This window comes from Dendrobates tinctorius, unplaced genomic scaffold (assembly GCF_039654945.1).
Source record: "Dendrobates tinctorius isolate UK_male_01 unplaced genomic scaffold, ASM3965494v1 ptg000035l, whole genome shotgun sequence".
NCBI classification, from domain to species: domain Eukaryota; kingdom Metazoa; phylum Chordata; class Amphibia; order Anura; family Dendrobatidae; genus Dendrobates; species Dendrobates tinctorius.
The window spans coordinates 36932553-36953627 of NW_027361703.1; the positions used below are offsets into that span (position 1 = coordinate 36932553).

The following is a 21075-nucleotide window of genomic DNA, read 5'->3' on the forward strand; positions in this document are numbered from 1 at the left end:
AATGGGCACCACATTGTGCTCCGTACAGTATAATGGGCCCACGTAGTGCTCCATACAGTATAACGGGCACAAAAAGTGCTCCATACAGTATAATGGCCTCACATAGTGCTCCATACAGTATAATGGGTCCCACATTGTCCTCCATACAGTATAATGGGCCTCACATAGTATTTCATACAATATAATGGCCCCACAATATTTGGGTGTTGCTGTCTAAATATACTCACCCTGCGGGCCAGATTTGGCCCATGGGACAGAGTTTGAGATATGTGGTTTAGGCATACCAAAGGCTCTGCAAATGCGACATGGCGTTTGCTATCTATTACCAGCAATTTTGCACTCCAAAAGTCAAATGTGCTCCTTCCCTTCTGAGCCTTGATGTGCACCCAAACAGTAGTTTTCACCTATGAGGTGCATCGGTGTACTCAGGAGAAACTGCACAAGTTTTATGATCCATTTATTCTGGTTACTCTTGTGAAAATGAAATACTTGGGGCTAAAGCAATATTTTTATGGGAAAAAGTAAAATTTTCATTTTTTCCTTCCACACCATTTTAATTCCTGTGACGCACCTAAAAAGTATTACTATACTTCTTGAATGTACTGCATATACTGTGACGACATGCAGAGCGGTCACAGTGTGGTCACACCACTTCTGTGCCCTGTGATTGGTGCGATCGACGATGACATCGATCGCACCAACCAACCGAAGCTGGCCCTGATGACGTTGGTGTCGCTAGGCACAAGCCTAGGTTCGGTACTCTTATGGCTCCGATCCTAGGCAGGTCACTGCCAGGGGGCACAGCGCGGTCACACCGTGGCTGTGCCCTTTGATTGGCGAGATCGATGTGATTATCGATCGTGCCAATCAGCAGGTTCAGGCGATGCCTGATGTTGTCAAGCACCTGCCTATGATCTGTGCTCTTAGAGCACTGATCATAGGTTGAAACATCAGTGTTTCAGGCAATCTGATTGCCTGAAACACTGAGAAATGATGCAATTGGCTGATCAGAATTGAACAGCCAATCACAGCGATCGTGGTTGCGGGAGGGCGGGGACACCCCCCAGGAAGATGACACCATCTACCCAGAGGTAAGATGGCGACCGGAATTTTAATGCGATCACTGCGACTTTGGTCACAGTGTTGCATTAAAAAAAATTACGTAATAATCCGTCCCTGGGCAGATAGGACAAGGACACAGGGACATATTATTACGAGAAATGTCTGAAAAGGGTTAAAAACTGAACCCCATAAAGTGCTCAAAACTATCGTATATACTCGAGTATAAGCTGAAGACGACGTACAACCTGATCTTCAAACTGCTGCTTATAGGAGACTCAGGGGTGGGAAAGACCTGCGTCCTGTTCCGCTTTTCGGATGATGACTTCAACACCACCTTTATCTCCACCATCGGAATCGACTTCAAGAACAAAACTGTGGAATTACAAGGAAAGAAGTTCAAACTACAGATCTCGGACACGGCCGGACAGGAGCGATTCCACACGATCACCACCTCCTACTACAGGGGGGCGATAGGGATCATGTTAGTCTATGACATCACCAACGCCAAAAGCTTCGACAACATCAGCAAGTGGCTCAGAAACATAGATGAGCATGCCAACGACGTGGAGCGGATGCTGCTAGGAAACAAGTGCAACATGGAGGACAAGCGAGTGGTGCTCAAAGCAAAAGGAGGGCAGATCGCTCGAGAACACGGAATTAGGCTTCTTGCGACAAGCACAAAATCAAACATGAACATTGAGAAGGCATTCCTCACTTTAGCAGAAGACATACTCCGAAAGATTCCAGTGAAAGAACCAAACAGTGAAAATGTAGATATCAGCAGTGGTGGAGGTGTCACAGGCTGGAAGAGCAAATGTTGTTGAGTCCTTTCTTTGCGCCATTCATGTTCACTGCCCCCTCCTCACCCTCCCGTCTCCCTTGTAGCATAAACCACTTCCCCTTGACACCCTCCTTTTTAACCTCCCCTATGAATGTCCCCTTCCTCTCATTAACATCCATCTATACGAGTGCTTGCCGGTATCTCACCTTTGTCAGAGCAGGCGCCTGCCCTCTTTTCTGTCATGGTTCTGGACAGGAATTCTTTTCCCCGTCCTGGGCTCTATGAAGTTAACTTGCTGGCCTCCCTTTGGTCTGGGGAGGACTAAATTAACCCACCTTTCTGTTCGGGTTTTTTCATGATAGTTCGGTCTTCGGCTGAGCAGCAGACCTTGCTACACTTGTGTATACCATTGGTCCCGTGTATGATACGGTTTGTCCCTCGTTTTGTGCCTGCGCTCTGATTCTGTACCTCTGCTAGTCTCCGGTTCTGATCTCTGGCTTGCCCTCTGACTACCCTCCTTGTCTGTGCCCTTGGTTACTGCGTTCCTGCCCAGTTTCTGACTTCGGCTTATATTTGACCATTCTTCAGTCTGTGCCCTTGGATACTGCATTACCCTCTGGCTATTGAACTCTGCTTGTCTGACCTCGCTCTCTCCCGGCTCTCGCTCACACTCTCTACCTCCCTTGCATGGAGGTTAGCTCCTCTTCCAGCCACTCCCCCAGTGGTCACGTGTCTCAGGTCCTGTTTAGTGCAGCGTGCTCTCAGCAGCTGCCGCATGCCTCTATTTGTTACTGCCGTCACCCCACTCACTTCCCCTAGTGTTCATTCCCTGGACACAATCTGTGTGTCTGTCACATTTTACTCTTCATTCTGTTGTCATTAGAATGAAAATGCATGGTGTCCTCCCCGAGATGACAGCAACTTTGACCGTCTGTTCAAAGGTCAGCCGGTCACTGAACAAAAAATTTGATGAAGTGTACGTGCCCCAAAGGGACATCTGCGTGGATGAGTCCCTAATTAATTTCAAGGGGAGGCTCAAGTTCCGTCAGTACCTGCCCAGTAAGAGGGCCTGGTATGGAATTAAACTCTATAAGCTGTGTGAGAGTACCTCAGGGTACACCCACAGGCTTAGAGTTTATGAAGGGAAGGATATCCGGATTGAACCCCCTGAATTCACCCCTGTCCTGGGAGTGAGTGAGAAAATTGTGTGGGATTTGGTGTACCCACCGCAGGATAAAGGTTATCACCTCTACGTGAATAACTTTTATACCAGCATCCCACTCTTCAAGTCCCAATTTGTGCAAGGTACTGCAGCCTGCGGTACTGTTCGCAAAAATCAGAGAGGCCTCCCGAAAACGCTAATTAGGAAGATGCTCAGAAGGGGTGACAGCAGAGCCCAATGTAGCGACCACCTACTGGTGGTCAACTATAAGGACAAGAGGGATGTCTTTTTCTTGACCTCCATACATGGTGATGGCAGCATCCTCAACACTGTACGGGGTACCTCTACAAAGGTCTGCAAACCGGACTGTGTACTGGGGTATAATAAAAACATGGGGGGCGTTGATCGCTCTGATCAAGTCCTATAGCCTTACAGTGCTTTGAGAAAGGCCAAGGTGTGATACAAGAAGCTGGCCGTGCACATTGTACATATGTCAATGCGCAACACTTTCCTGTTGTAACGATGTGCAGGCCAGAGTACTACGTCGCACCTTCAGTTCCAGGAGATGGTGATTAAAAGGAACCTGTCACCCCCCCAGGGCGTATTTCAGTTAAAGAGCCACCTTCAGCAGCACTAAGGCTGCATTCTGTGAAGGTGGCTCTTCTTTTTCTGACCCCCAGTAACGCTGAAATATCAACTTTTATAACTAGCTCCTCATACCTGTAATATGTCCCACAGGTACACATCATAACACACTGCGGGGCGGGATCTAGGGCCTCCACAACACGCAGGCGCAATAGCCTGATGTCGGTTCTCGGGCAGCGCACACTGCGCATGCCCGAGAACTCTTGTCACAGCGCAGGAGCCAGCATTCCAAACAGGACTATTAATAACTAATAAACTATTAATACCCAAAAAGACAAGACTTGCTACTATCTATTGGTTATACAAGAGGTTTCTCTATGTTTACATGTAATAGCCTGTCTTTTACATATTGTACATTAATAGCCTGTGTATTATATTAAGCACTATCTTTCATCTCTTTTATTTGCTTATTGTTTTCCCACCTGCAGTTTACAAGGGTCATTTAGGGCGAGTCTGGGACAGCAGCCGCGGAGTGGGGGCGCTAAATCGTATCTTTTAGGGTGCCAACCTCCACTGTCAGGAAGGGATAGCAGGCTAGTGTAGGGCTATCGTAGGTTAATATTGTATAAAGTTTGTTAATTGTGTTATTGCATTAGGGGGGTGTTTTTTACCTCAATTTATTAAAGTTTCATGCTTTTAAAGGGATTACATGATTCCAATTTCTCCTGTTACCCTTGTGAAAATAAAAAAAAATGGGGGCTAAAAGATCATTTTTGTGGAAAAAAACATGACTTTTTTTAATTTCACGGATCTATGTTATCTAGTTGTCTGAGCACTTTAAACCCCCAAGTGTTTCACAAGAGTTTATACGTTCCTTAAGGGGTCTAGTTTCCAAAGTAGGGTCACTTGTGGGGGGTTTCCACTGTTTAGATGCATCAGGGGCACTCCAAATGCGACATGGTGTCCGATTTCAATCCCAGACAATTCTCTTCGGAGCTTTGCGGTGCGCCTAAACAGTGATTTTTCCCCATAAATGGGGTATCGGCATGTTCAGGTGAAATTGCATTTTGGGGTTCATTTTTTACCGTTACCCTTGCGAAAATAAAAAAAAAAAAAAAATAGTCTGAAGTTAAATTTTAGTGAAAAAAAGTTACATGTTCATTTTCTCCTTTCACATTCCATTAATACCTGTAAAGCACCTGAAGGGTTAATAAACTTCTTGAATGTCATATTCATCAGCTCGAGGGGTGCAGTTTTTAGAATGGTGTCACTTTTCGATATTTTGTACTGTATACAGCTCTGGCAAAAATTAAGAGACCACTGCAAAATTTTCAGTTTGTCTGATTTTTCTCTTTATAGGAATATTTTTGAGCAAAATGTAAATTGCTCTTTTATTCTATAAACTAATAACAACATGTCTTCGAATTTCCAAGCACTAAGTTTTGTATTTATTTTCATAAAATGAGAAATGGTCAAAATAACAAAAAAAAAAATGCAGTGCTTGCAGACCTCAAATAATGCTAAGAAAACAAGTTCATAATCATTTAGAAACAACAATACTAATGTTTTAACTCAGGAAGAGTTCAGAAATCAATATTTTGAGGAATAACCATGATTTTAATCACAGCTTTCATGCGCCTTGGCTGCTTTCCACTAGTCTTTCACACTGCTTTTGGGTGACCTTATGCCACTCCTGGTACAAAAATGTAAGCAGTTCTTCTTTGTTTGATGGCTTGTGACTATCCATCTTCCTCTTGATTACATTCCAGAGGTTTTCAATGGGGTTCAGGTCTGGAGATTGGGCTGGCTATGACAGGGATTTGATGTGGTGGTCCTTCACCACACATTGATTGACCTAGCTGTGTGGCATGGCGCATTGTCCTGCTGGAAAAACAGTTCTCAGAGTTGGAGAATATTGCCTGAGAAGAAAGAATCAACTATTTTTCCAGGATAACCTTCTATGCGGCTTGATTCATACATCCTTCGCAATGATTAGCCTGCCCAATTCCAGCCTTGCTGAAGCATCCCCAGATCATCACCGATTCTCCACCAAATTTCACAGTGGGTGCAAGACACTGTGCCTTGTACGCCTCTCCAGGTCTCTGTCTAACCATTAGTCAACTAGGTGTTGGGCAAAGCTGAAAATTAGACTCATCAGAGAAGATTGCCTTACTCCAGTCCTATATGGTCTAATCCTTATGGTCTTTGGCAAACTTCAGCCTGGCTCTCCTTTGCTTCTCATTGTTGAAAAGCTTTTTTCTAGCTTTACATGACTTGAGACCTGCCTCTAGGAGCCTGTTATGAACGGTTCTGGCCATGCACTTCAATCCAGCTGCCATTTGCCATTCCTATGTAGGTAACTTGATGTCATCCTGCGGTTGCTAAGTGACATAAGAATAAGATGACAGGCATCACAGTCAGTGGAGTCGTTTTCGCCCTCTACCGGTCTGTAGCTTTGTTGTCCCCAATGTCTGCTGCTTGACCTTGTTGTAATGGACTTCCGTCTTAGAAATTTTAAAGATGGAAGCAACATGACGCTCACTGTATCCCTCTGCTAGTAAAGCCAGAATTGAGACCTTCTTTTCCTCACTCAAGACTTTTCTTTTCAACTCTTTTGGCATGGTTAAAAGATATTTTTTCATTCCTATTACTTTTGGGATATTTCTAGCACTTGTGTTACCATCCAGCTTGTCCTATTACAAGAGGATTGTGAACACCACAGCGGGTTTTTTATACTTTCCTTCATTAAATTAGATTTGGTTCAGGTGATCACCTAATCAGAAGCACATTAAGTAGAATGAGGTGTACTTTGGTTGGAATTCAACTGACACTGGAATGGAATGGCTGTCAGACCTGTAGAGAAGCTGATTTTTATAAAACTGTGCAGTGGTGTCTTAATTTTTACCAGAGCTGTAGACCCCTCAAAGTCACTTCAAATGTGAGGTGATCCCTAAAAAAATGGTTTTGTAAATTTTGTTGTAAAAATAAAAAAAAAAAAAAAAAAAAAAAAAAAAAAAAAAAAAAAAAATCGCTGGTCATCTTTTAACCCTTATCACTTCCTAACAAAAAAAATGCTGTTTCAAAAATTGTGCTGATGTAAAGTAGACATGTGATTAATGTTATTTATGAACTATTTTGTGTGACACAGCTCTCTGATTTAAAGGGAACCTGTCAGCTGTGATGGCCTCTCTCATATTACTCTGGTCTTTTTTGACAGACAGGAATTTAATAGCAGTGAATAAGGAACAGTACTACTTTCTAACATCAATTTAAGTTTAATTTCACAATTTCTGCTCCTAGATAGTGAATACAGTAATTATTCAATTTAAACTACTTAACTGGTTATCATTATCATTTCATACAGTACAGTCAAAGAAATCGTTAATTCCTGTAATTCTATATTCTAAAGAAGGCTCTGTTCAGTAAAGTTACAGGAATTTAAGATTGCCAATTTATGCTGATAAAAGGAATGAAAAGTTCCAAAAAGAAAAATAAATGAAATTAGTTCATTATCCTTCTGCAGGAACCAACACTTTTGTAAAGCCAACAGAATATAATTTTTATAATTTTTACTTGTGATGATGCTGCCACCCAGTGGCTACGATTGTGAACTACAGGCTACGCTTTCAATACTTAATTCTTACCTTCCACCATGATTAGAGAATCTTCTGGACTTTGTAGAGCATCACACTTCTTTACAAAATGAATAGCTACAGCCCGGTCATCAAGATTTCCCGTTTTCCATAATGCTGACTGGTACCAAGGCGTACTTGGAGTATTTGTGTTTGGACTTCCATTAAAGCGATCTTCAAAAATGTTGTTAAGGCTGTGTTCATCGGGAGCATCCAGCCTAAACAGGAGGCGAGGCAGTAGAGAGAACTTATGTTAACAGCAAAAAATAATGATCAGTATGGTAACAGGTGATAATCTGACAATGGTTTCCAGCACAGAATTCCAATAGAATGTGGAGTTTCACAATAACTAAAACAGAGAGGAACAAGTAATACTATTCATGATCATTTTGGGCTTTTTTTTATTAAAGTTTCTCTAACAGTATTTGTTCTATTTTACTACGCACTTTGTATAATTATTATATTTTAATACTTACAGGGGTTGTCCAGCACTGTTTTTATTTTTTTTTTTTTACTATGGGCCTTTGAGGCAAATACTTTGCTGTTGTATCTGTCGCCAGCTCAGAGCGGTCACCAACCATTCCTGAAGGCTATTCAACTGCTCCACGTCAACAGAGCAGCTCTTCTTCTTCTGAAGGGCCTGATCGTTATAGTTAGCCTGCGGATATCAATCAGCAGGACATTGGCAGTCACGCCCCATCGACAGAGCAGAGCAGAAGAGAAGGCGCTGCTCTGTCAACGTGATATCAATGCAATAATCTAATAATAATCTTTATTTTTATATAGCACCAACATATTCTGCAGCGCTTTACAGTTTGCACACATTATCATCACTGTCCCAGATGGGGCTCACAATCTAAATTCCCTATCCCTATGTCTTTGGAATGTGGGAGGAAACCGGAGTACGCGGAGGAAACCCACGCAAACACAGGGAGAACATACACACTCCTTGCAGATGTTGTCAATGGTGGGATATGAATTTCGAACCCAGGGCTATCCACTGAGCCACCGTGCTGCCCGTAAAAGAGAAATATGGAGGTTCAGAGTCTGCCCTGCCAAAGGTTAAGAGATACGATCACACCTGAAGGTGAAGCATGAATGCAGTTCATTGTCAACGCATGTCAAGGTTACATCAGGACCAAACCACAATGATAAGATACAACTCAAAAACTGCGGGAATATAAAGGCAATGTATTAAAAAAGCACAGCAATTGACCAGATGTCAATGGAAGTCACTGAATCGCCAGCAGGAGTGGTATCTGACTGATCTGTGCCAGCAGACATCAGCGTCGGGCACAACAGGAAAGTAACACACTATAGTGTCCTTAAACAATGCTATATTGGCACTTCTACAACAATGATACACACTCAAGGGCAATAAGATGTAACTAATAGCCCAGAAAAATGAAGCGAACCAATCAATATTATGTAATAAAATCACAACTATTTTATTTCATGAAACAAGAATTAAAAAACCACATATCATTTTTGACATAATATACCCCAAGGGGGAATTGCACAGCCCAAGATATTATAATTAAAATTAATCAGTGTACATTCGTGTCACAATATGTAATCATACAAATACCACAAAACATTAATAAAGCCTAACTGCTTCATAGTCCTAATTCAAATACCACTATCAAGGGTTAACGTTACTAAAATCCGTGCCAAAAATGACCCCAAAAAGGTCTATTATATAGCATCTACAAATACAATTGCTTACCCAAAGATATTACCAATGATTAAGGTAGAAGACACAGACTAATACCAATGCCAGGATAACAACAGTTACCACACAAAAGTAAATATCGGTATAATACCTACTGTAATTACCTTAGCTGAAGTATGACAGTAATCGTGGTGCTGTACAAGGAACCCCCGCGCCCCGACTCGCGTTTGGTCCCTCTTGCTTCTTCCGGGGGCTTGCCCATAAACAGATTATGGTCTCTCTCTATGTGTGTATATATATACACTCACTGGCCACTTTATTAGGTACACCATGCTAGTAAGGGGTTGGACCCCCTTTTGCCTTCAGAACTGCCTCAATTCTTCGTGGCAGAGATTCAACAAGGTGCTGGAAGCATTCCTCAGAGATTTTGGACCATATTGACATGATGGCATCACACAGTTGGCGCAGATTTGTCGGCTGCACATCCCTGATGCGAATCTCCCGTTCCACCACATCCCAAAGATGCTCTATTGGATTGAGATCTGGTGACTGAGGAGGCCATTTGAGTACAGTAAACTCATTGTCATGTTCAAGAAACCAATCTGAGATGATTCGAGCTTTATGACATGGCGCATTATCCTGCTGAAAGTAGCCATCAGATGTTGGGTACATTGTGGTCATAAAGGGATGGACATGGTCAGCAACAATACTCAGGTAGGCTGTGGCGTTGCAACGATGCTCAATTGGTACCAAGGGGCCCAAAGAGTGCCCAGAAAAAATTCCCCACACCATGACACCACCACCACCAGCCTGAACCGTTGATACAAGGCAGGATGGATCCATGCTTTCATGTTGTTTACGCCAAATTCTGACCCTACCATCCGAATGTCGCAGCAGAAATCGAGACTCATCAGACCAGGCAACGTTTTTCCAATCTTCTACTGTCCAATTTCGATGAGCTTGTGCAAATTGTAGCCTCAGTTTCCTGTTCTTAGCTGAGAGGAGTGGTACCCAGTGTGGTCTTCTGCTGCTGTAGCCCATCTGCCTCAAAGTTCGACGCACTGTGCGTTCAGAGATGCTCTTCTGCCTACCTTGGTTGTAACGGGTGGCAATTTGAGTCACTGTTGCCTTTCTATCAGCTCGAACCAGTCTGCCCATTCTCCTCTGACCTCTGGCATCAACATGGCATTTCCGGCCACAGAACTGCCGCTCACTGGATTTTTTTTCTTTTTCGGACCATTCTCTGTAAACCCTAGAGATGGTTGTGCGTGAAAATCCCAGTAGATCAGCAGTTTCTGAAATTCTCAGACCAGCCCTTCTGGCACCAACAATCATGCCACGTTCAAAGGCACTCAAATCACCTTTCTTCCCCATACTGATGCTCGGTTTGAACTGCAGGAGATTGTCTTGACCATGTCTACATGCCTAAATGCACTGCGTTGCCGCCATGTGATTGGCTGATTAGAAATTAAGTCTTAACACACAGTTGGACAGGTGTACCTAATAAAGTGGCCAGTGAGTGTATATATATATATATATATATATATATATATATATATATATATATATATATATATATATATATATATATATATATATAGCCAATCAATGCGCCGTATCGGTGATCACACAGGATGTCGCTAAAAAACACGTCTTGAAATAACTTTTAACCTTCTATGTGATCTTCTTTTGAATGGTTCATGTGTTGTTATACATTTGGGTCCCACTTTTCCTGGTCATTATATTGACCCATGGAGCTAGTCATATGACATTGATATATGCCCATGCATGTTTGTTATTACATAATGTTTGTACCATATATATTTATTAAAACATAACTTTTGATAGATACAATGTTTTTCTGTATTTTTGGCTATATATACTCGTTGTTCCTCCTTATAAAAGGCTATGGTGTTTTTCCTTTATATGGTCATATTGCTATGTATCCTATTATGCACCATTTTGGTATTCAGATGTGGGAACCCATTGCACATATTTTTAATTGTTTTCATTTTCACTTTGCTTGTTGTGTTACTGTCTAATAAAAATTGATATTTTTATATATATATTGGAGTGTGCACGCGTTTACAGGTAGTCCTTCTCCTCCCTTCTTACTATTTTGCGCATACTACCTAATGTAGCTGTGATCCAATAGCTGCTACTGCACAGGTGGCACAATTTTTCTTCTTCTCCAGTAAGATGACGCTGCCGATGCATGTGCAGTAGCAGCTATTGGATCACAGCTATATACACAGATAGCTGCTACTGCGCAGGCGAGGCGGAAGCCATTTTCAAATTGATTTATTTTTTCTCTAGCTGAATAACATGAAGAACAGATATTATTGGCCCATGAAATTATGTTGCAGGGCAGATGTCATGGCTGGTGGCTGCCTGCAGAAGTTTTTTTTTTTTTTTTTTTTTAAGTATGTACAAATATTAATTATGCAAACTAGGGGGCAGGTCAGTGAGGGATCAGTGATCTGTCAGCAGTCTGTATTATGAATACCTAATCCAAGCAACACATGAAGACCCCCTCCAGGCCCGCCCCGGGGCACGAGCAAATCATTTACTGGGAACTGAAAATAAAGATTAAAGAACAACCACAAGACGGATTTAATCAACCCAGGTATCATTTTAATCAGAATAACAGCACCGACCTGAAACTGTCTGTGGGTTACTGTGCACAATCCTGCTGACAACTTCCCTTTAAGAAGGCTAAACAACATATAATGTCATTAACCCCTTTCTGACATCAGACGTACTGTCCCGTCCATGGGCCCCGGGCCCCTATGCCCAGGGACGGTATAGTACGTCTAGCGCGATCAGCTGCGCTCACGGGGGGAGAGCAGCTGATCGCGGCTGGGTGTCAGCTGATTATCACAGCTGACACCCGGCACTATGTGTCAGGGGCGGTCACGGACCGCCCCCGACATGTTAACCCCTTGCACACCGCGATCAAACACGATTGCGGTGTATCGGGGGTTAAAGGGAAGCATCGGTAGGGAGGGGGCTCCCTCCGTGCTTCCCTGAGCCCCCCACAGCAGCACAATGTGCAGCGCTGCTGCGGGGGCTCCATCCCTGCAGGTCCCCGAATCCAAGATGGCGACGGGGACCTTCGGGGGCCTGCAGGGAGCTGGCTTCCTCAGTGCCTGCAAAGCGCAGGCATGAGGAAGTCTGCGTCTATGCCCGTGACAGATCGCTGATCTGTCACAGTGATCTGTGATGTGACAGATCAGCGATCTGTCACAGGACAGTGATGTCCCGCCTGGGACAACCTAATAAAGTTAAAAAAAAAAAAAAAAAAAAGTGTAAAAATAAATCGCTAAACAAATTAAAAAAAATATTCCCTAATAACATTTTTTGGAAATTAAAAAAAAACCCAACAATAATAGTATACATATTTGGTATCGCCGCGTCCGTAACGACCCGCCCTATAAAACTGTCCCATTAGTTAACCCCTTTAGCAAACCCCTTAAAAAATAAAAAACAAAGCAAAAATAATGATTTATTATCATACCGCCGAACAAAAAGTGCAATAACGCGCGATCAAAAAGACGCATATAAATAACCATGGTACCGCTGAAAACGTCATCTTGTCCCGCAAAAAACGAGCCGCCATACAGCGTCATCAGTGAAAAAATTAAAAAGTTATAGCTCGCAGAATAAAATTGTTTTCATTGCATAAAAGCGCCAAAACATAAAAAAAAGACATAAATGAGGTATCGCTGTAACCGTACTGACCCGAAGAATAAAACCGCCTTATCAATTTTACTTCACGCGGAACGGTGTAAACGCACCCTCCAAAATAAATTCTTGAAATGCTGGTTTTTGTTCATTCTGTGTCCCAAAAATCAGAATAAAAAGCGATCAAAAAATGTCACGTACCCGAACATGATACCAATAAAAGCGTCAACTCGTCCCGCAAAAAATAAGACCTCACATGACTCTGTGGGTCAAAATGCGGAAAAATTATAGGTCTCAAAATGTGGTGATGCAAAAACTATTTTTACAATAAAAAGAGTCTTTTAGCGTGCGACAGCTGCCAAAAATAAAAACCTGCCATAAATAGTAAATAAAACCCCCCATTATCACCCCCTTAGGTTAGGGAAAAATAATAAAATTAAAAAAAAAATGTATTTCCATTTTCCCGTTAGGGTTAGGGCTGAGATTAGGGGTGTGTTGGGGTTAGGGTTGGAGTTAGAATTGGGGGGTTTCCACTGTTTGGGCACATCAGGTGCTCTCCAAATGCAACATGGCGTCTGATCTCAATTCCAGCCAATTCTGCGTTGAAAAAGTCAAATGGTGCTCCTTCCCTTCCAACCTCTGCCATGCGCCCAAACAGTGGTTTACCCCCATATATGGGGTATCAGCCTACTCAGGACAAATTGCAAAACAACTTTTGGGGTCCAATTTCTCCTGTTACCCTTAGGAAAATAAAAAATTGGGGGCAAAAATATTTTTGTGGAAAAAAAAATATGATTTTTTTACTTTCACGCCCGGACGTTATAAACTTCTGTGAAGCACTTGGGGGTTCAAAGTGCTCACCATACATCTAGATAAGTTCCTTAGGGGGTCTAGTTTCCAAAATGGGGTCACTTGTGGGGAGTTTCAACAGTTTAGGCACATCAGAGGCTCTCCAAACGCGACATGACACCCGCAAACCATTCCATCAAAGTCTGCATTCCAAAACGTCACTACTTCCCTTCCAAGCCCCGACGTGTGCCCATACAGTAGTTTTTCCTACATATGGGGTATCAGGGTACTCAGGACAAATTGGACAACTTTTGGGGTCCAATTTCTCCTGTTACCCTTGGGAAAATAAAAAAATTGGGGACTGAAAGATCATGTTTGTGGAAAAAAGATGGATTTTTGGTTCTTACCGTAAAATCTCTTTCTTGGAGCCTTCATTGGGGGACACAGAATACCATGGGTGTATGCTGCTGCTGCTAGGAGGCTGACACTATGCAAAAACAATGAAATTAGCTCCTCCCCGGCAGTATACACCCACCGACAGGCACCAAGCACCTCAGTTGGTGAAAAAGCAGTAGGAGAAGCAACGAGAAAAAACTCGAACCATATGTACCAACCCAACAGGGGACTCTAAGACCCAACACGGTACAACTGAAAAAGGGAGGGTGCTGTGTCCCCCAATGAAGGCTCCAAGAAAGAGATTTTACGGTAAGAACCAAAAATCCATCTTTCTTTATCGCCTTATTGGGGGACACAGAATACCATGGGACGTCCCAAAGCAGTCCCAAGGGTGGGAACCGCAAAAAGGAACGAAAGTAACCGAAAGGCTCAGGTCGGCCGGTGAGCCACCGCCGCCTGCAGAACCTTCCTACCAACCACAGCATCAGACGAGGCCTGGGTATGAACCCTGTAGAACCTCGTGAAGGTGTGCAAAGATGACCAGGTTGCAGCCTTGCAAATTTGCATGGCCGAAGCCTGGTGACGAGCAGCCCACAAAGCTGCCACAGCCCGGGTGGAATGAGCTCTTACTCCCGGAGGGGGCCGCTTTTCCTGAAGACGATACGCTTCCAGAATGGTAGAACGAATCCAGCGAGCGATCGTGGATTTGGAAGCCGGAAGGCCCTGCTGGCGACCTTCAGAGATGATTAGCAAGGAATCGGACAGACGGAAGGAAGAGGTCCTGGCAAGATAGACACGCAGGGCTCTAACTACGTCCAGTTTGTGGAGAGACTTCTCAAGAGGATGAGATGGAGCCGGACAAAAAGAAGGGAGGACGATATCCTCATTGATATGGAAAGCGGAAACCACCTTTGGAAGAAAAGAAGGAACGGGCCTGAGGACGGCTTTGTCCTGATGGAGAATGAGGTAAGGGGAACGACATGACAAGGCCGCCAATTCAGAAACTCTTCTGATGGATGAAATGGCGATCAAAGAGGTGACCTTCCAAGAGAGAAGGAACAAAGGAATGTCCTGGAGAGGCTCGAACGGCGCCTTCTGGAGCGCGCTAAGGACGAGGTTGAGATCCCACGGGTCTATTGGCGAATGATGAGGAGGAGCCACGTGGGAAAACCCCTTGTAGAAAGGTTTTGACCTGTGGTAGAGAAGCTAGCTCTCTTTGGAAGAGGATAGAGAGAGCGGAAACCTGGCCCTTGAGCGTACTGAGGGACAGACCCGCGTCTAACCCAGACTGAAGAAACCCCAGGATAGACGGGATAGAGAAAGACATTGGGAAGACTCTTATCGCACCAACGGAAAAAAGCCTTCCAGTACCTATAGTAAATGCGGGAAGAGGCTGGTTTCCTGGCTCTGATCATAGTTTGAATAACCTGACTGGACAGACCTGATTCCTTCAGAATTGCGGTCGCAACGGCCATGCCGTCAAACTCAGAGACTGAGAATTCTCGTGGTAAAGGGGGCCTTGCGAGAGAAGGTCTGGACGGTCCGGAAGCCTCCAGGGAACGTCCGCGAGCATGTTGACCAGTTCCGCGTACCAATGCCGTCTTGGCCAATCTGGAACGACTAGAATCACTGGTACGCCTTACGATTTTATCTTTTTGACCACCCGAGGGATCAATGCCAGAGGCGGGAACAGATACGGAAGTTGAAACTGGGACCAAGGAGTCATCAGTGCGTCGCACGCGACGGCTAGAGGGTCCCTGGACCTGGCTACGAACTCCGGCACCTTGTGGTTCATCCGAGATGCCATGAGATCGACATCCGGGGTGCCCCAACGGTCGCATATCTGAGAGAAAACCGCGGGGTGCAGGACCATTCGCCGGACGCTAGGCCCTGGCGACTTAGAAAAACGGCTGCCCAATTTTCCACCCCTGGAAAATGGACGGCGGAGATTGTCGGAACGTAACGTTCTGCCCAGCGTAATATCTTGGCCACTACTGACATTACTTGTTTGCTGCGCGTGCCCCCCTGATGTGTATGTACGCCATGGCCGTGGCGTTGTCCGACTGAATACGGACCGGCTTGCCGGAGAGGAGGGGCTGCCAATGAAGAAGGGCCAGGAAAATTGCCCTGATCTCCAAAAGATTGATTGGGAGGAGAGACTCCTGTGGCTTCCAGCGGCCTTGGGCCGCTTTCTGATGGAACACGGCTCCCCATCCTAGAAGGCTCGCATCGGTGGTGATGACTTGCCACTGAGGCGGAAGGAAGGACCTCCCTTGGAGAACTGACGCTGGCCGTAGCCACCAAGTGAGAGACTGCCTCACCCTGAGAGGAAGCCGAATAGGACGGTCCAAGGACATCGTGGTCTTGTCCCAGGCTGAAAGCAGAGACAGCTGGTGGGGGCGAAGATGAAACTGCGCAAAGGGCACTGCTTCCATGGAGGCCACCATCTTCCCCAGGACCTTTATGCAGAACCGAATGGGAATGGGAGCAGGCCTCTTGAGAGTTCTGATGCCCTTGGACAGAGTTGTAAATTTTTCCTTTGGAAGAAAAAACACGGGCTAGCTCCGTGTCGAATTCCATACCCCGAAAGGTCAGACGCTGGGTGGGGATCAGAATGGACTTCTCCTTGTTGACCAGCCAACCTAGGCGGCTGAAAGTGTCTAGGGTTATCTGAAGGCTCCGGAGACAGTCCTGGCGAGACGAACCCTTGATCAAAAGATAGTCCAGATAAGGGATGATGAGGATCCCTCTGGAGCGAAGGATGGCCATGACGGTCGCCATCACCTTCGTGAAAACCCGGGACGCTGAAGCCAGGCCGAAAGGAAGAGCTGTGAACTGAAAGAGGTCTCCCTGAAACGCAAATCGAAGATACTTCTGATGTTGCACACAAATTGGAATGTGCCGATAGGCATCCCGAATGTCCACCGAGCAGAGAAATTCCCCGGGCTCCATGGAAGCAATCACCGACCGAAGAGACTCCATCCTGAAATGAAGAATCTTCACGTGGCGATTGAGCAATTTGAGGTCCAGAATAGGACGAAGAGAGAGGTCTTTCTTCGGGACTACAAGGAGATTGGAGTAGAACCCAGAAAACCGTTCGTCTGAGGGAACGGGAACAATGACTCCGGCGGAAAGAAGGGAGGAAATGGCCTGCAGAAAACCCGGAATCTGGGCCCGCTGTCGCGGAGGCCCGAGACCGGAAAAACCGTCTGTTCGGGAGTGAAGCAAATTCGATTTTGTATCCGGATGCGACGAGTTCTCAGACCCAAGCGTCGTCGACAACGGACAGCCAAGCATCCGCGAAAAAGGAAAGTCTGCCTCCCACCCTGGAAGAAATTCCAGGTGGGAGTGACCAGTCACTTAGACGAAAATCTGCCGGAATTGGCTCCTGCAGATCTGGAATATTGTCCTCTAGATCACCAGCGAGGAGTGGGTTTGTAGGAAGGTTTCCTCTGATCCCGCTCCCTGGTGGCAAGCGGCCGATCCTGTTGAGTGGCTCTCTTCGTGGCAGAGAAGGGACGAAAGGGCCTGAATGGTCTAAACCCCCTTCTGTGGAAAGGACGTTTTGTCGAGACTGGGGAAGCGAAGTACTTCTACCTCCAGTGGCATCGGAAATTATCTGATCCAGCTTGGCCCGAAAGAGCCAAGAACCATGGAAGGGCAGACTGGTGAGCGACTTTTTAGAAGTGGTATGCGCATTCCAAGACTTTCACCAAAGACCTCGGCGTACAGCCACTATATTGCAGTTAGCCCTTGCTACGCCACCGGCCAAAAGGTATTTACCCGCATGCTTAATTTGGTCTGCCAGAACTTCCAACTCGTCCTGAGGGGCAGCCGACAGAATGCCCCTGCGAAGAATTTCTGCCCAAGTCGAAATGACATTTGCCACCCAGGCAGAAGCAAAAAAATAGGGCAGAAAGAGGGGCTAGATGCTTCAAAGAGGATAGACAAGGAACTGGTGGGCCCACTTCGGGAGCTTTCGTCCATTTTGTAAGAAGGTCCGCATCGAATGGATACAGGACGTCTAAGTACCTGCAGCCTGAGAAGTGCTTCTCAGGGGGCTCCCAGTGTTTGGATAAAATGGTCTCGAATTCCTTGTGATTAGGAAAGTTTCGGGAGGAAGGTTTTGCTCGTTTAAAGGGGACGGCGCCGTCCTGAAGAGGAGCTTTATCTTCCTTTATTTCGAGCGATTTGAAAATGGCCGATAAGAGACTATCGACCATGTTCTGAGACTTAAACATGTTATCTGCGTCTGAGTCAGATCCCGTCGTTTTCTGACGAGGGATACAAGAAAAGCAGCCTGGGTAGAGCGGACGGACCTTGCGAGCTGGAAGACGAGCTAGAAATAACGCGCTTCCTAGCAATCCTATCCGGCCTGTCCCTGTGGAGGTCGCGGTCAGGTGCAGACGACTCACCGTGAGAGGCGGTCGGAGCACAGGTGGCTGCAGAAGACGTTCCAAGACCTGGACCAGGGACTGAGAGACATTGCAGCAGCCCACTCTGGAGGAGGAGGGGTGCGCTCATCCCGGGACTCGGGGTGCTCCGGTGGGGCAGACATCACGGAAGGACTGCCGGACGGGCAGAAGGGAGACAACTGCCTTGACGCCCGCTTCTCTTTGCAGTGCGCGCAGGCGAAGTGGATAGCGATGGATCTAGGGTAAGGAGCCCCTGCAGAGTAGGACATATGCAAGGACTGCAGAATTACTGCAGCCAGTATCTGAATAGGGAGTACTGCCGCGGGGGCTGAATTAGGGGTTCAGAAAAAAAAATAAGAGCCTACCGTCGCCAGCACCGTTATCTGATGTGGAGCAGAACAGCAGAAGAGTCCCCCAAGCTGAGATCCCTGGCATGTGTCACACGAGGAATCAGGGAGGTGCAGGACCTTAGAGATGGGCGGTGCTGGGCGGCAGCGCTGCGCGAGTGGCTGAGACCTGGGGGGGGCGGGTCATAAGGAGACAGAACGCAGTCCCGTGACTGACTGAGGAATGGCGCCAACAAAGCGCGCGTTCTGCAGCGGGCACGCACCGGAGCAGACCGAAAGTGAAAGTGAAAAATCAGCGCCGCGCCGTTTTCTGCCCCCGCAGCCCTGATCCTGGAGCGATGAGCCCGTGACGCCACGTTAGATGAGGGAGGTAAGGGAGAGAGGCCCCACTGCTTCAGGGAAGGGTACCCGGCGTGAGAGCTGGGAGGCGCGCGGCTGCAGAGAGGCGCGCGGCTGCATAGAATGGGCGGGAAATTCAAAGCAGACTCTGCTACCAGACTGTATGGTAGCGCTTACCTGACGTCCACATGCCTGAAGAGGATGACCACAGGGGCCCGCGATGAGTGGGTGCCGCTGGGAATGAATGTCCTCTGCCCCGCACTCTATCTGGATAGTGCAGAAGACGGCGCCAAACCCTTCTGCCTGCAAGGGATAGTCACCGCCGGTGACCGCCGTCTTCCTCTCAGCCCTTTCCCGGGAGAGGGGTGAGGAGGGGAATTGGCTAGGACCCGCCACCTGAAGCCAGCCCGTAGCACCCGAGGGTGATAGGGAAAGGGTCCTGCCTGCGGTCCTGAGAGTTGCGATGTGGGTAACACCACATTGCTCGCTCAGCCGCATGATATGGGAAAGCAGGGTGAACATTTACCCCCTGTTTCCCGGTGTAGAATCTGGAAAATAAATGGGAAAAGATTAATACACACACACAAAACCTAAAAGAAAATGGTTAGATGCGGATCTGGGGAGATCCCGGTCCGCCTCCTACAGACACTAAGCACAAACTGAGGTGCTTGGTGCCTGTCGGTGGGTGTATACTGCCGGGGAGGAGCTAATTTCATTGTTTTTGCATAGTGTCAGCCTCCTAGCAGCAGCAGCATACACCCATGGTATTCTGTGTCCCCCAATAAGGCGATAAAGAAATATGATTTTTTTATTTTCATGTCTGGGCGTTCTAAGCTTCTATGAAGCACTGGGGGGGTTCAAAGTGCTCACCACACATCTAGATAAGTTCCTTAGGGGGTCTAGTTTCCAAAATGGTGTCATTTGTGGGGGGTTTCCACTGTTTTGGTACATCAGGGGCTTTCCAAACGCGACATGGTGTCCGATCTCAATTCCAGCCAAAAAAGTAAAATGGCGCTGCTCCCCTTCCGAGCTGCCATGCGCCCAAATAGTGGTTTACCCCCACATATGGGGTATCAGCGTACTCAGGACAAATTACACAATAACTTTTGGGGTCCTGTTACCCTTGAAAAAATAAAAATTGAGGGTGAAAAGATCATTTTTGTGGAAAAAATAGGATTTTTTAATTGTACAGCTGTACATTATAAACTTCTGTGAAGCCCTTGTGAGTTCAAAGTTCTCACCACATATCTAGATAAGTTCCTTGGGGGGGTCTAGTTTCCAAAATGGGGTCACTTGTGGGGGGTTTCCACTGTTTAGGTACATCAGGGGCTCTCCAAACGTGACATGGCATCCGATCTGAATTCCAGCCAATTTTGCATTGAAAAAGTCAAACGGCGCTCCTTCCCTTCTGAGCTCTGCCATGCGCCGAAACAGTGGTTCCCCCAACATATCCGGTATCAGCGTACTCAGGACAAATTGCACAATAACTTTTGAAGTCTAATTTCTCCTGTTACCCTTGGTAAAATAAAAAAAAATTGGACCTGAAGTAATTTTTTTTGTGAAAAAAAGTTAAATGTTCATTTTTTTTAAACATTCAAAAAATTCTTGTGAAGCACCTGAAGGGTTAATAAACTTCTTGAGTGTGGTTTTGAGCACCTTGAGGGGTGCAGTTTTTAGAATGGTGTCACTTTTGGGGATTTTCTATCATATAGACCCCTCAAAGTGACTTCAAATGTGATGTGGTCCGTAAAAATAAAATGGTGTTGCAAAAATGAGAAATCGCTGGTTAACTTTTAACCCTTATAACTTCCTAACAAAAAAAAATTTTGGTTGATGTAAAGTAAACATGTGGGAAATGTTACTTATTAAGTTTTTTGTGTGCCGTATCTCTGTGATTTAAGGGCATAAAAATTCAATGTTGGAAAATTGCGAAATTTTCAAAATTTTCGCCAAATTTCCGTTTTTTTCACAAATAAACGCAAGTTATATGAATGAAATTTTACCCCTAACATGAAGTACAATATGTCACGAGAAAACATTGTCAGAATCACCGGGATCCATGGAAGCGTTTCAGAGTTATTACCTCATAAAGGGACAGTGGTCAGAATTGTAAAAATTGGCCCGGTCATTAACGTGCAAACGACCCTTGGGGGTAAAGGTGTTAAAACTAGCTTCTGAAGTCTGCCTTCTGATGTTAGAGGAAACAAAAAT

General features: G+C 45.6%; 1 protein-coding gene and 1 pseudogene across 2 annotated transcripts in view; one reads left to right on the top strand and one right to left on the bottom strand.

Annotated features, from left to right (window-relative positions):
• POT1 (protection of telomeres 1) overlaps positions 1 to 21075 on the bottom strand; it is a 123961-nt gene that overhangs the window by 33838 nt on the left and 69048 nt on the right. For both annotated transcript variants that reach the window (XM_073573418.1, XM_073573419.1), the window contains one exon: positions 7235 to 7440. In XM_073573418.1, the coding sequence (XP_073429519.1) occupies positions 7235 to 7440 (206 nt within the window). The remainder of the gene's footprint in view (positions 1 to 7234; positions 7441 to 21075) is intronic.
• LOC141087808 (ras-related protein Rab-10 pseudogene) lies at positions 622 to 2274 on the top strand (annotated as a pseudogene).